Consider the following 15,688-nt stretch of genomic DNA (forward strand, 5'->3'; position numbering starts at 1 on the left):
CTAATCTTGAATTTCAAACCTTTATAACTTTGTATTTGTAAAGGTAGCTTAAAAATTGTTTCTCTATTCGATAACAGTCATTGTGAGTTTTAATTTATAAAACATATAAAAAATAGTCAAATACCGTATTGCTCTGAATCGGGTCCAGGCAGCTGCTCAACTGTCACTAGTGAATCCGCGGCTTATTAGGAACTTGTATCCTTTACAAATTTGCAATCAAATTCGATTTAAATAATATACTGAGCGGCAAAAAATCGGCTGTCCCAAACCAAAGCCTAATAAGTGCATTTAGCGCTAAATTCACTTACTAGACTTTGGTTTGGGACAGCCGAAATCTGGCCCTCAAATGTATGCAAAATCGGTAATTTTGTATAAAGGCTGGGGCAAATTTTGTGTCGCTGAGTATATTTCTTGTGGGCCACAGTTACTTGACAAATATTTACACCTAAATTTCCTAGACTTAGGTACGATGATTCATAAACCAACTCACGCACGCGCGTTGTAGGAATATGTTCGCGGTTTTACTCGAAACGGTTAAGGTACAACATAGGTACTCAAAATAAACATAAAACGTGACGTTTGTATTTATTTATTGCACTTGTAAATAAACCTAATGCTAAAAAAATAACAAAAAGATTTCTAAAACCAACAATTAACGCTTAATGCAGAAAACAACCCTTACTTGCTTATGTATATCTCTGTTCCAACTTTAACTAGGTAGGTACAAGGTAAAAATTCTCATTTTGTCACTAACGATTATGATATGATACATAGGACATATCTACATAAAAGGGACACTGTGTAGTAGTAAATAACCTACCTATTTACTATTTACATTTTGATTTATTCACAAAATATAGCATATGCCAATATAATCGAGTTATGCATAACACTTTTTTAACACTTTTTGGAAGTGGACATTTATTATGTAAGCATATTGGCTATATTGTCATTCACCATGTAAAGTCGAGCAACTCAATCACGTACCAGAGTGGAAACTTTTCATTAGTAATTTCGCTCTGATTTCTTTGGCAGCTGTATGGGATGTCAACGTGACATTAGTAGCACAAAGGCTCCACCCTGGTACGTGATTAAGTTTCCTCGGCTGTATCCTGTATCTATATAAATTAAATTTAAATACACACCCTTTTGTTCGAACATAGATGACTTTTTACAATATGTATATGTTACTTACATATAAATGCAGTGACTTACAATAATTCTTTACAAACGCAGTTGCGGACGGCACAGTTGACTCGATTTATAGAAGAAGAGGATTTGAATAAGCTTTTAGTAAAAATCTCATTTGGGATACTAGTTTTGTTTTGCTGACTGTATATGCAATGTCAATCTGACCACTGGCTTTATTTCGAGTTTCAAATTTTGACCTGCTTCTATGATAAATATATGCAGTGTGGGGTTTTGGGACCTCACTTACTTTTTGTATTATGTAATTTTATTTTTAATTATTTGCTGTTGCAACGACATTAGAAATAAACACACATTATGTACAAACTTCCGCTGTCTATCTATTACAATTCTCTAGATACAACCATGTGACCAGACTGACAGTGTAGCGACATTAATAGAGTTCCGTTTGTCACCCTTCCGGTATGGAATCCTATGTCTAGCGCTCACAAAGCACTATCGATCTATTCGCGAAAATCTTCCACTCTAGTTTTCAGCGTGCCAATTTTCTCGATCTCGCTGTGGATGACGTCACCAGCCTTGAGGTACTCTGGCGGGGAACGGTACATCCCCACTCCTCCGGGGGTCCCGGTCAGGATGATGTCGCCCGGGAGCAAAGTCATGACCCTGGAATAGTAAGAGTTGCGGGTGAGATAGTATCTCAGACCAGAGAGAAGAATAAACGGGCGATAGTACAGACAGAGCTAGTGATCAGTTTGATCAGCTCTAACCTAGTTTGGTTACTATGGTAAGAACTTAGACCAAGGGTGGATCCAGGGTGCGCTGGGTTGGGTCTAGGACGACAACAGATTAACTCACTGATTTTAATAAAATGAATATCTTTCTGCGACAAAAGAGGAGAATTGATTATTTTATTTGATTGATGGTAATTTAAAGTTAATAAGTTTCAATGTTTTATTTTGGAAAAAATTACCATCGCATGTGGCGACAGCCTTCGGAACATTGTTAATATTTATAATATTGTCTATTCTTGTCTCTGGTCGAAGACTGTACATAATAAAGATTAAGTAACTAGTAACTAGATTCTAGTTGCTCTCTTAATTACCCTATTCAATAAATAATACTGTATATTGCTAGCACTTCACTTGGCGTATTTCACGAAACGCTTGGTGTGCGAGAGATTTATCTAATTATGTCGATTCTAGCGTGAAAGACGGAAATGTCAATAACATGAGCACGAAACGGCAAATGAAGTGCTAGCTTAGAATTTAAATCAAACAGTGTCCTTACTAACAACATCTACTTTTACAATATTTTTTTAACTAATTTAATATTTCACTCCTACGAAATCTGTGCCTACAGTTGTATGTGTCAATATAAGTCTGGTTAAACTTATCTCTACAAGGGATTTGTTCCAGTCAAGCATTAACTTAGGACTAATATGATGTATTTTAACTTCTAACTATTTTTAATTTCCATAAAATTTCTATGTAAGATCTTGGTCTACTTATAGTACAAAGCTAAACAATGTTTGGTTCAATATTCTATTTACATGTTGAGAGGTAAGAGGAGACTAAACTTACTATTTTGTGTACACTTCGTATTTTCAACAAAATGTCCTCCAAAACAAGGCGTTCGGTATCTGTTGAGCGAATGGTATTGTTATACCCGACCTAATACTTTTTGACCTTCTTTTAAATTTATTTTAATTTATAAGCATTAAATCAAATTTTCATCCAGCCAAGTCATATCTTGAGATTGAATCGTAAGCTACATGTTTTGTACAAGTAATTGAACTGTTCAAATGTAAGATGTTATTTTGAAACAGCAAACATCATTGTAAGCAGAAACAATAAAAATCGTGTTTTAAATTCATTTTCATTTTGTGTTTTATAAATAAGTTTCAGGATTATCTTCAGAACATGGCACCCATATAGAACTACTAACAATTATCTTTCAGTCTCTCAACGATGTACCGTCGTCGTAAAGTTCTAATTATGCTACCGGTACAGTATCCCATGTTTTAAATAGAAGCTATGCTCAATAGTCGCTAAGAATGCAAAGTGTGTATGTGAGCATTTCCTGCGTCACTGGTTTCGGTAAAAACCAGAACTTATGTCACTCCCTCTTTTTTTTCTATTCCATGGTTATCTCCATTTAAAATCTCATTCCAGTCTTATAAACTTACGAAGTCAACCGCTCGATGACGTCTTGAATCTTGTGGACCAGCTGATCAGTCTTGCTGGTCTGCTTGAGGACTCCGTTGACGCTGCACTTGATGGCCAGGTTTTGGGCGTCGCCAATTTCATCGCTGGTGGTGATGCAAGGGCCGATGGGGCAGAAGGTGTCCATTGCCTGAAGGCAGGTAAGCGTTACTAAGGCTGCGTACGCACTATGCGGTTAGCGGCGCGGTTTTAGCGTGCCGTCCCTTTTCAAAGTATCACTTGAGAACGAGACGGCGCGCCTAAACCACATGGTTAGCCGCATAGTGCTTACGTAGCCTTAGAGTAAGACCATGGATATATTAAATGGATGACAACAGTCAGCTTATAGTGTGTGTTTAAAACAAGTCCTAGCTTTGTTTTTTTTTTGTCAAAGTTTAGTTCGCCTAAACCAGTCAGTCTCGCATGGCTTCCATGCGGCAGTTCAGTAGAACACAAGCGAAAATGGTAAACGAAATCGAATAAAATAAATAAAGATAGAATGTAGATATTTTAGACTGGTGTCGATGACGTAATGTAACGTATTCCAAAATACGGTATTTGACTAATTTTTATGTTTTATAAATTAAAATTTCACAATGTCTGTTATCGAACAGAGAAACAATTTTTATGAACTAAAAGAATTTCCTTGCTCACCCGCGACCTTACGATAGCTAAGCTTATGCAAAATATGCGTGTTCATGCAGTAGTGTGGTGGTGGTGATAGATGGGTTTGTGTGATTTGTGTGTGTTCTTACAGTGTGGAGGTGGAGGAACTGCATAAACACGCATATTTTGCATAAGCTTAGCTATCGTAAGGTCGCGGGTGAGCAAGGAAATTCTTTTAGTTCATTGATATGGACCTCCGCAAAGTAACGCCTGATTCAATAAACAATTTTTAGGTTACTTTTACAAATAACACAGTTATAAAAGTTTGAAATTCAAGATTAGACAGAGAAAGACATACTTGGTTGTGACGTCACTCGCAAGTAGCGCCATACTTGCTGCATAGAGAAAAGCGTTTGAGGAAGAGACAAGTATAAAGATTTTTCAAAAAATCACTATAAATCCAATTTTCAACCGATTCAAGTTTTCTCTTCGCTAAACACTGCCTGTATATGTATCTATATTTTCAGAATAATATACCTACTTATCAGACATGGCAAATTCAGGAGTTATCAAATACCGTATTGACATGCAAGCTCGGTTCTACTAGATTGCAGCGTACTCGTACCTATCATCCACTACAAATAGATTTGTACTTTGTGAGTACATCCGCAAAGAGTTACCGCTTAAAGCTGGCATTTTTTCCATCATACGAGAATGCACCCATTTAAAAATACTCCTTTAAAACTCTATAAGTACTCCATCCCCCGTCTATTTTACCGATGGTACCTATTTGGAAGTATACTTGCTACAATTTATTCTTTTGTCCTCAATTGAATAACTAACTTAAAGTCAGAAATTGTTAAGTAACTAACTTAAAGTCACGGACTACATAAGTTCCACGTAACCATGCAAGATAAAATATAAATAGGTATTTCAAGTCAAAACTTCCCAAACTACATAGTGTGTGATATGATAACTCAAAATTACGTAACCAAACCAATACCCAAGATTAAACAAAAACAATTTAATCTTTGATAAGATAGACATGTTTGATGGAAAATCAAGTGTAAGATGTTGAGATTAAACTCTAGATGAGATCTTAACTGCATAATCAGACCGTTTGGACCGTTGCCATGCTAGTTTTCAAAAATGGCTAGTTTTTACCTCAGAAGTTTATAATCATCATCATTATCGTCAGTCGAAATACGCCCACTGCTTCATTGAGGCCTCCCCCAAACACCACATTGAATTGAGTGGGTGATCCGGAGGCCCAACTCCCTCCAATGTCTCTAATAATGAGAACGTCCAGCTTTTTGGAGAACCATAAAGTCTCCCGTCGTCGTGTCGGGGGTGTAATCCCGGACAGGGACAGATTTTCCGCAGGATAACTACAAACGAATTCCGTGCAGACAAAGTCTCAGGTAACAGCAAGTAAGTCATTAATCAGAAACCAGTGTAACGGTGGTATGCTTTCTTACTCTTGCGCATCCATGCATCCCAACAGTCTAGACGTGTATAACAACTTTCTTGGCCTGAAATTAATACTTAAATACACCGCCACGTGGTAGTTAAGCTACCAAGAAGCAGTCCAGGACGGCTGGGTGAGATTGAATTAACCTTCCATTTCATATAGCTGACCTTTACAATTTGTATTACTTTATATTGGACAAATGAAAAGGTCGTAAGGTCGGAATCGTAACAGATTAGTGTTCTAACCTTACTGATGATTTTGATTGTGGACTGTGTCCTATATACTCACCTGTGATGCAGTCAATTTCAAGACCCACTTGCTCGTTTGCCATCCAGTCGAATAAAAAAAGATGGCCTTTATACGACAGAAAAACAAAGATATAGCACACAGAACTGACAAGCTGGGGACCTCAGCTTTTGGGATGCCAGAGGGCTGGCCATAACTGTCGAAGAACGGAAAAACGATGAGACTGCCAATCGACAAGCTCCACTGCCCTATGGCCCTAGAAATAAAGTTGTACGTATCAGATAATCTATAGACGCTTTGTTGGGTCAGTTATTGGTGCTGGCGGCTGTACTACGAGTATGTACGATCGCCTAAAGGGGATTCAGTGATAGATAACTAACGCAATAGTGTAAATTATGAATCTGGCAAGTGGCTAATAATGCTCTGGTGTGACCGTGTACTACCTTATTGCTAAAGGGCGGACGATGGATGCAGTATGGTGACGAAAGCATAAGATGGATAAGACTTATTAAACTTCGATTAATATTTTTGTGTAAAAATGTATAGAAATTTGAGTGATGGTGATAATCTTCCTAATAATGGTGAAATATCACTTTACAAATACGTACCACTTACATCTGTAGATGTTTGTTTGTTTGTTCGTTTATACTCTTTATTGTACAAAAGGAAAAACAAAAAAGGTAAGATGTAAAGAGGTAATTTTCCCCTACATAAGTGGATAGTGAACTATAAAAGGAATGCACTGAAAATGTGTAATATAGAAAAAAAACCGATTATTTACTACAACAACAAAATTATCCAACTATTTCTCAATTTTTTTTTAAACCAATTGTAGTCATATCTATATTACGTATATTGTTCGACATTATTTTCACGTAAATGGCATTCGTCGTCCGCCCACTGCTTATTGTTGATACCCACCTTACCAAGCAGGAACTGCCCTCCATTCTTCTCCTTCTGCCAGTCCCTGGCACTGATGTCCTGGGCTACCGTATATCCTAAGACATAATCGAAAGCGTCCTTAGCCTTCACGTTGCTAGCTTTCTTGCCGATCACCACTGTCAGCTCCACTTCCCAGTCTACTTTCTGCAACAATAACAATCATATTAGCTACTTGCTACCAAATAGGTAAGAAGGAAATACACAATTCACTTGTTTATCGACAAGGAGTCGTAGGTAGGAGACTTGAAATTGTTCGGGAATATTCCAACGGATGGTTAGCGATATAAGTGAAACCAGAGGACGTACTGTCTAAAGCCGAGTTTAGACTTGCAAGAAAAATCGTGCGTGGCCGTAAAGCCAACGAGTTTGTAGTGGAACTAGTGGTCAATCGAGCGCCGCAATGTAATGCAACTTGCACGATTGTTCTTGCAAGTCTAAACTCGCCTAAACGCCTGGACTCTCACGATTGCATTCACCTTCTCTTCCTACCCTCATGCTACCAGTGGTGGGCAAAGTACGGCCCGCGAAGGGATTTAATCCGGCCCGCCGACGTTCTTTCGAAGTGAATAGTACCTACCTATATGGCCCGCGATTATAATATAATTTCGTTATTTGGCAAAAACACAAAAAGTATATAATAGAATGGTGTAATCCTGGCCCTCCTCTAAAATACCTATCTGTAACTTTCTGGCCCCCCTTGAAGAAAGTTTGCCCACCACTGTGCTATACCGTTTGATAGGAAGAAGTGATGAAAGCGATTGTGATTCCGAGTGCGTTAGACAATAAGAACTCAGGTAAAAGTTTTTATCAGAACTTTTGATTAAAAATTTGGTCACGCCTTTGCAACGGGGCAACGGATAAAATGTAATAACGTTTATAAATGCATACCTAAATACCTATACACACCAGGACATAAATTTGTATTGATATTCGTCACAAATAAGTAGGTTATCTGCACTGCCCGAGGACAGAAGGGGTGCCCCCTCAAGCTTCATAGTAATTCTCTACTAGGTTTTATCACAGGGGTTCCCAAACTTTTTCAGTTTGCAGCGCACTTCAAGGTTAGCACACATTCGCCAAGCCGGCTTTGGAAGAAGACCCACCAGATTGCCTAAGTTTCTGGGGCAACAGGAGTACCACGCGGCGCTCTTGGGTACTTGGTGGCCCATGGTGCCGCGGCGAACCGTTTGGGAACCTCCTGTCCTGATCTATCAGATACAGTCTACCAGAGGCCGTATTGCCTAGGGTTTATAACGCTCGCGATCGCAATCGCATCGCAATTTGCAGGTGGTAGGACCTTGTGCGAGGTCCGCCCGGATTGCTACCACCATCTTGCTCGCTAATCCTGCGGTGAAGCAGTGCTTGCACTGTTGTGTTTCGGCGTGGAGAGTAAGACTGCCGGTGAAATTACTGGCAATTGAGGGATCCCATCTTAGGCCTCTAGGCAACGCATCTGCAATACCCCTGGTGTTGCAGATGTTTATGGGCGGTGGTGATCTCTTACCATCAGGAGACCCACTTGCTCGTTTGCCATCCAGTCGAATAAAAAAAACAAATGACAGTTTTTGTATGCGAAATTTGTCACTTGATTGAGATTGCGAGCGTCTGAAACGTTAGGCAATACGGCCTCTGGTCGCTCTAGTCACTAGAGTCTAGTGGATAGCGATTACTCCAATATGTGAAACGACTTTATTCACTGAACAATTTGCACTTCCTATAGTAATGAAATAACAGTTGATTTGTTATTTAATAAACGTTACACCACAAAAGCGTCCAAATGAATGACGCCATACTAATTTCTCGAGTCATTTCTAAGTGTCGCATTTAACAAGACAAAATTTTATTGCTTCCTAAAACTATGTCCTGCAGAAAAATGCGACCTGAATAAGCCATTTTCAAGCTGCCTCAGCGCACCTACGCACGATATGAATTACAAGCTCAATTTACTTCAATAATTGACCTCAATTGGTGTCGGGATTGAACCCTGTGAATCACATAGGAATTCTGACCCAAACAAGTTAGTAGGTGTTTGCGTGTGCAAAGAAGGTATGGAGGTATTACTTAAGAGGCTGAATATTTTGAACATGAAACTACGAGTACATAGGTACTGTGAGACTTACTCATTTTAAATGATATAACAAAACGGATAATTCACGTCTGAAATCGAGTTTATCCGCGTAACCTTTCTTCTTTAACCGGGATGTGCCTCTACAGAGGGATGTTGTTAGTGTTGTGTGCTACCCTACTTTTGACAATTATAACAAAAATGACGATGAAAACGCGGGTAGTTGTGCGTCGGTATTAATTTCGTCGGGTAGTCGCGCTAGCAGGTCGGTGGCGCGCAGTGCGCTTGTTGCAGCAGCCGCCGAGTCGTGTTGCTCCCAGAAGGATTACGGATTAGCCCGAAACATGTCGAGCTAAACTCGATTTCAGCTTTAGCGATTACGCTATGTGTTATTCCAGCCAGACGTCCAGCTAACTGAAGAAGTAACAAACATACAGACATATTCACAAACTTTTGCATATCTATAATATTGTAAGTATAGATGTAGTGAAAAAAGTTTTTACCCAGGCCAAGTCAAAATCAATCTTATGCCAATGTCATAAAGACTTTGACATGGAAAAACTTTTCTCTCTAACAAAAAAATCCTGACCTTAATGATTAAATACATCACAAAAGAAAAAATTAAACTTTAGACGCTTTTTTTCGCTTTTGTCTCTCCCTTGGATCCAACCTGTATTGTCTCAAATGTATGTATGTATGTATGTAAACTCTTTATTGTGTACCTACCTACCTACTACGTGTTTTGACTATCTTAATGTTTTGTACCGTCTTAATGTTTTGTACTGTCTCAATGTCTGTGTATGTCTATTTTAGGTACGCAACAAGCACTTCTCAGCACCCAATGTTTAGAAAATGTTTTTTTAAAAACTGGTCAAACACAACATACACTTTTGCTGCTGTCAGGAGTCATTGGCAGTAGTGGTTGCTAACCTAAAGCGACCGGTTGCCAAAAACAAAAAAGTTGAAGTTGAACTTTTCTCACTTTAACTATGGGATGTAAGAGTACCTAAATAGGTATTATTTCAGCGATGGCGTCATCTAATCTAGACTTGCCCGTGACTGCGCTATGAAGAATGCGACCAGGCGTTAATTCGCCTATATGAGGATAGAAGGACAAGGAAACAATAAAATCCGGATTTTTAATCCCCACGGAAAAAAATGTACCTACACAAAGTTTCGTGATTGTCAAAGTGACTTTTCAGGAGATTTCAAGGTATGGGCCCACTAGAAATATTATATAAAGTTCTGTTGTTACCATATTTTTTTCTATTTTCGATAAAGTCGTTTTTACGAGAGACAACTTATAAGTCGTCTTTTGACTGAGAAGTACTTGGACCGGAGTCCACCCTTTCATATATAATCCTCCTTCGGGCAGTCGGGTAAAAAATAAACGAAAAACAATGGAAAACGTAACAATGAACAACTGAACTACAATCAAAATATAACAACAATGTCGACAGTAAAAAAATAACAGAACAAAAGTCACTGGAAAACGATTACGAATTCAGTCTCGAATGTTAGAGCATTGAGTGACGTCTCGCGTCCAGCGGCCTACAGCTTAAAAACCCGGGTGTAATGCCAGGACAAGAAATAAATTATGCATACGAAAACAGTACTCTCTTTGTAACTTAATATAGCAAAGTGTAAATGCCAAAGTAAATTAAAATATTTTATCTTGATTAAGAAATAGATACAGTTTTTTAATAGGAAGTCGATTTCTGGCAAATTTGGAAAGAATAAAATATCTTGAATTCTGCAAATGTTTTTTGACAACGGCAACACCTTTGTTTACATTATACCTACTTTGTTAGACGACCGGATGGCCAAGTGGTTAGAGAACCTGACTACGAAGCTTGAGGTTCCGGGGTCGATTCCCGGCCGGGGCAGATATTTGTATGAATAATACGAATGTTTGTTCTCGGGTCTTGAATGTTTAATATGTATTTAAGTATGTATTAATCTATATAAGTATGTTTATCCGTTGCCTAGTATCCATAGTAGGTACCAGCTTTGCAGTTTGGGACTAGTTCAATTGGTGTCAAGTGTTCCTATAATATTATTATTATATTTTTTTCCATGGGATTAAAAATCCGGGTTAAGATACAGTCAAACCCGTTTGTGTCACCAGTTATAAGACATATCGGTTATAACTAGCAAAAAAATCTCAACACGATCTTCTATACCAAAGTACTGCTGGTTATAACGACCAACCGTGACTAACCGTGTGTAACGACCAAATATTGCTGTCCCTTCAATGTTGTTATAAACGGTTATGACTGTATAGGGCACAGTGCCATTAGTGTAAGTTTTCGGTTACAAAATACGTCTCGATCGCGTTCGCGTTAAAATCTCAATTTGTATGCAAACACGAAATGACGTACCTGCAACCTGCAAATTTTTTAAAACTAAAGTCATAACTCCCTTGTGGAGGAAAACTAATGTAAATCCATAATTCCCGCGGGAACAATTGAGGCCATTGTCCTTTAGTATAGAGGCATGGAACAACATCATTGACGAGCAAGTGTGATGAAAAGTTATTAATCGCACACCCCACGCGTCTGTTGTTTTCGTACTGTTTCATCAGCTCATCATTAAAATAGCTATTTATGATTTCAATGCAGCGTATACTTCGCGGCAATCGCGGAACACCGGTTGAAAACGTCTGTTCTGGGATCTCTACCAATCAACTTTTAAGAATAAGCATGGTTTATTGGCTGATAAAATAGATACACATACATAAACACTGACTTAATAATCTTAATATACACATGCACGCCTATTCCTACCAGCCAAAATGGCTGCCACTCAGCTGTGTCGCTTTTGCGGTAAGATTACTCTTATCATTATGAAGATATTTATACATTATATTTATATTATTATATTACATATCATACTATATCGGTTGATTTTCAACCCGATTTTATCTAATACCTTTAACCTGTCCTCTCTCAGAGGCACAAATTTGTGCCCAAATTCCTTTGATCCTGTTATCCTGGGAGATGACAGATTAAACGAGCAATTATATATATATATCTTGCAGAGCATCAGAGCATCTTTTGTTGCCTTATAATTATATATAGAATCTCAGAAACATCTCAAATGATGATGAAATTTGGTATTTGGTGTGTTTATTATTTTATTAAATAGTAGAAAAACATACCTTTGTTGCGCTCCTTAATTTGACAGCTTCACTGGGCCCAACCACACAACTGGAGAACTTGCTGAAGATCATGGGGACGGGCGGCGGAGTCAATTTCTGCTCCTCGCAGTGGTCCTTGTAATTGAGTCCGATACAAAGTACTTTGTCCATGCCAGTGATAGGAGCTTGAAGGTCGACACTCGAGAGAGGGATCATAGCATCTTTTGTTGCCTTTAATCTGTAAACAGACAAAAAGGACTATTAGAAAACTATTAAGATTAGTATCCATCTAGGGCTCTAAAGCACTTCATTGTTATTCCAAATAAATGAGGATAATTGTTAAAAAATATTATTAAAAAAATTGTAATTAAGGCACAGGGCATGCTTTGACCTTTTATGTAAACTTTTAATTTAAGTTACATTTCAATATTAGTTCAAAGTTATTTATTGCTAGAACACTTACATTCGCTACTAAAATACAACCGCCGTTTAGAAAAACCTTTATTAACCGGTCAGACACATGTATACTTTGCTGCTGTCAGGTGTCATTGCAGGTGGTAGGACCTTGTGCAAGGTCCGCCCGGATTGCTACCACCATCTTGCTCGCTAATCCTGCCGTGAAACAGCAGTGCTTGCACTGTTGTGTTTCAGCGTGGAGAGTAAGACAGCCGGTGAAATTACTGGCACTTGAGGTGTTGCAGATGTTTATGGGCGGTGGTGATCTCTTACCATCAGGAGACCCACTTGCTCGTTTGCCATCCAGTCAAATAAAAAAAAAAAAATAAAAGGTTCCCAAACTTATTTTGTCTAAGCCCACTTTGAAAATCAGTTATTTTGTATCGCCCCCTATTTTTTTCACCCTAAAAACCTCAATAACATATTATATCTCGCCTGATAAAGGCACCAAGGCTGAAGACTTTTCTGGGGCCCTTACCGCCTCTAGGCTTCCAGCGCCCGCAAGGGGGCATTAAAATCAGTGATTGCCAAGAACTTATTGTTGGTGAACTACTTATCCTGCTGGAAAGGCATGTAGTGTAGGTGTAGGTATTGAAAAAACAGGGTACCCTCACATTTCTTCAGTCTGGTTTTATCAGGTAACATGTACCGCCCCTTAATACACAATGTAAACGCGTGAGCTTCCCAATTTCTCTCGTTATTTCCGATATATAATAGCCCACTTTGGGAAAGACTGCTTTAAAAAGTTTGCAGGGCAAGACAGCAGACGATAACCCATTCTACTTGATATACTAGTCAAACATACCTACAGTGACATGATATGAAATCTAAAGTGATGGTTTGGTATTATAAATAATAACTTACTTTTTAACTTTATCAATATCGCCATTCTTCAATATATCCAGCAGCGTCTTGGGTAAAGAGGAGTCCACTTTATGAATTTCAACAACGTTATCTCCTTCTAGGAACCCCACGCAAATCGCGGAGTTACCTTTGTGAGAATATTGAACTAATTTCATGTTTAAAGCGGGGGAAGCTGACAAATATCTGAATCCGGCTAAAGACACAGACCTATTGAAAGTATTTTTTGGCGAAAGGTAGCCTTTTATACAAGATAACGTGCTCCGTGACACAAACAAAGTGTTTCGGGCAATCATAGCGGCTCCAGCCATGGTCAAGGTCGGCATTCAAAATTGAAATTACGTAAACAGTAATAGGTACTATTGCGCAATATATTTGTGGCCACGACTACAGAAAATATAAAAGACAACTGTGTCCTCCCAGATATTGCTTTATTTTGTTTACAGTGATAAGAAAAACAATAAAAAACAATCCTCATCCATTTTTGCCTCTTCTTTGCAATTAAAATATTATAGTTTTCGAACGCAACTCTAACTCTACATGAAAAATTTGGTTGGATACCGTTTCATCAAGTAATAAGTATATTTTTGCAATGAGAACGTATTTTTTCAATATAAGGATGATATAAGGAGAAGTTCAACTTAAAATTCATTTCATCTTACTGCAAATTTATAATTTTCATTCATATCAGGAAAACGTATTACTCAAAAAGTAGATTTTCAAACGTGCCTGTTACATGACATTGGTGATAGATGCCAAGATGACATATGCGTTTCGTTTCACGTCCATGTCATTTTCTTGTTGTTCGACCAGCAAAAAATATTAATGAATCTATCCACTTGGTGTTGATCTACGACTTCTGAAAGAAATTAAACCTATACCCATTGCATAATTAATGTTCATGAAGATACGAAAAAGCAATGTTAGTAACTCAAACGAGATTTCTAAAGACATTATGGAAGAATCCGCTAAACCTTCCTTCCAGTTAGGTACTAGCTTAGAGCAACACGGGCTTCCTACGGAAGGTTCCTTCCTTCCGTTAGGAAGCCCAAGTTACTCTAAGGATACTAGTGAATTAATTACTTTCTGTAATAAGTAAATTTTTAACAAATACAAGCTTTACCTACTGACTGTACTTTTGATTGGATGCATTGACTTTGTCATCCAATCTATAATTATTTGTGCCAAGTTTCAAGCCCATGCAGGTCAGCACTTGAAGAGTACTGTCCTTGCAGAGATAATCTTAGACAAACCACCAAAATTTCACTACCCAGATTATTGTAATGTCACCGTCACCATACATAAGTATGTGAAATTTCAGTTCAATCAGATTAGGTACCATGAAGTCACTGAAATGTTAATTGCGAAATTCCAGAACATGCAAATTAAAAAAAAAGGGGCACTCACTAACTATGAAACAGTATTCCAGATTCTACTCATTTATTCAACTTCACAAAATCATATCTAACCTTAATCAATTATTATAGACAAATGGTTCCAACTACATTATTTATTTTTTAACTAAATTGCCACTGGCAATGTGTTCAATTTTTTGCTTCTGGATGTTTTCTAGTTACATGGAATTCTTCCCTTGTGTGGTATGGTGAGTATGGGTCATTTACATAATATTTAGGTTTCTTCCAGCATTTGGTCACCATTTTATCAAGTAATGTTGTTTGGGTCGCATTAGTAAAGACATGCTGCCGCAAACGCCTCTTCTGTGGCGGAGATTTCTTCCACAGCTTCTTGGACCTTCCAACCATAGGCCTGATCCAGATGCCCCAGTGCAATCTGAAAAATCTTCTTATAACGGCTTTGACTGTCTTCCTTTTACCTTTTTTAAGACTGAACTTTGTTACTGTTCTAACAGGAACAGTTATATTTTTAGACATATTCAGTATTTGTGGGTTGTTTACCAAAGACATATTTGGCATTAATGTAGAAGAGCTATAGCTTTTGACTTGCTGGTGTAGAGTAGTAAAACTTCGGACTTCTTTTACAATCGTCCTGGCAGCTTTGCATTGCTTTAATGCAAGGGGCCGTATACAACGGACAGCTGAAAAAAGAAGAAATAACCTCAAACAAACCGTCAACCTACATTAACATAAATCAAAATCAAAGATAATTTATTGCTTTATTATAAGTGTTTAAAATGTAAGTTTTGCTTAATACCAGTAATAGCAGTGCGAAGCATCTTTGTTTTTTCACGGAAATTGTGTTCGGTGTAGCTATTTGTTTGCCATTTTCCTCATTCACATTCAAGAAATTAAATTACTGTCAAATTGACAGTGACAGTGACATGACAAGACCACCTATGTTTTTTTTGTAGTTTATGGCTTGGTAACGAGACTTTTAAGCCAACCCTACATGTAAGTACGTTTTGTCTATGGAATTGACAAATAAAATTAGATTAGATTAGATTCTAGTTTTTTGGGGAAGCAGTCGTTGAATATTTTTTATTATTACAAGGTATTTCTCAATTCAACAATTTCTTCGTCAAAAATATTGTTGAACTTTAAAAAATCAAACAGTTTATTATTGTTTCAGAA

At 37.9% G+C, this 15,688-nt stretch overlaps 2 protein-coding genes across 2 annotated transcripts; both read right to left on the reverse strand.

Moving 5' to 3' along the window:
• Positions 1–573: 573 nt before the first annotated feature.
• LOC141442378 (oxaloacetate tautomerase fahd2, mitochondrial-like) lies at positions 574–13,613 on the reverse strand. Its single transcript, XM_074107344.1, has 5 exons — positions 13,143–13,613; positions 11,844–12,060; positions 6,598–6,762; positions 3,338–3,504; positions 574–1,815 (listed from the first exon to the last, which is right to left on the reverse strand). Exons 1-5 carry the CDS (start codon positions 13,463–13,465, stop codon positions 1,653–1,655), a joined length of 1,035 nt encoding a protein of 344 aa, XP_073963445.1. The 5' UTR covers positions 13,466–13,613; the 3' UTR covers positions 574–1,652.
• Positions 13,614–14,562: 949 nt separating this feature from the next.
• LOC141442380 (large ribosomal subunit protein bL35m-like) lies at positions 14,563–15,427 on the reverse strand. The gene is made up of 2 exons (XM_074107348.1): positions 15,312–15,427; positions 14,563–15,195 (listed from the first exon to the last, which is right to left on the reverse strand). Exons 1-2 carry the CDS (start codon positions 15,331–15,333, stop codon positions 14,684–14,686), a joined length of 534 nt encoding a protein of 177 aa, XP_073963449.1. The 5' UTR covers positions 15,334–15,427; the 3' UTR covers positions 14,563–14,683.
• Between the last annotated feature and the right edge of the window lie 261 nt (positions 15,428–15,688).

The sequence above is a fragment of the Choristoneura fumiferana genome, chromosome 25 (assembly GCF_025370935.1).
Source record: "Choristoneura fumiferana chromosome 25, NRCan_CFum_1, whole genome shotgun sequence".
Classification (NCBI taxonomy): Eukaryota; Metazoa; Arthropoda; class Insecta; order Lepidoptera; family Tortricidae; genus Choristoneura; species Choristoneura fumiferana.

Coding starts and splice junctions, on each gene's coding strand:
- LOC141442378 (XM_074107344.1), bottom strand. CDS start 13,465: ATGCCGACCTTGACCATGGCTGGAGCCGCTATGATTGCCCGAAACACT. Junction 12,061..13,142: donor GATATTGATAAAGTTAAAAA/GTAAGTTATTAT, acceptor GTCTGTTTACAG/ATTAAAGGCAACAAAAGATG. Junction 1,816..3,337: donor GTCATCGAGCGGTTGACTTC/GTAAGTTTATAA, acceptor TTACTATTCCAG/GGTCATGACTTTGCTCCCGG.
- LOC141442380 (XM_074107348.1), bottom strand. CDS start 15,333: ATGCTTCGCACTGCTATTACTG. Junction 15,196..15,311: donor GCTTCGCACTGCTATTACTG/GTATTAAGCAAA, acceptor TTCTTTTTTCAG/CTGTCCGTTGTATACGGCCC.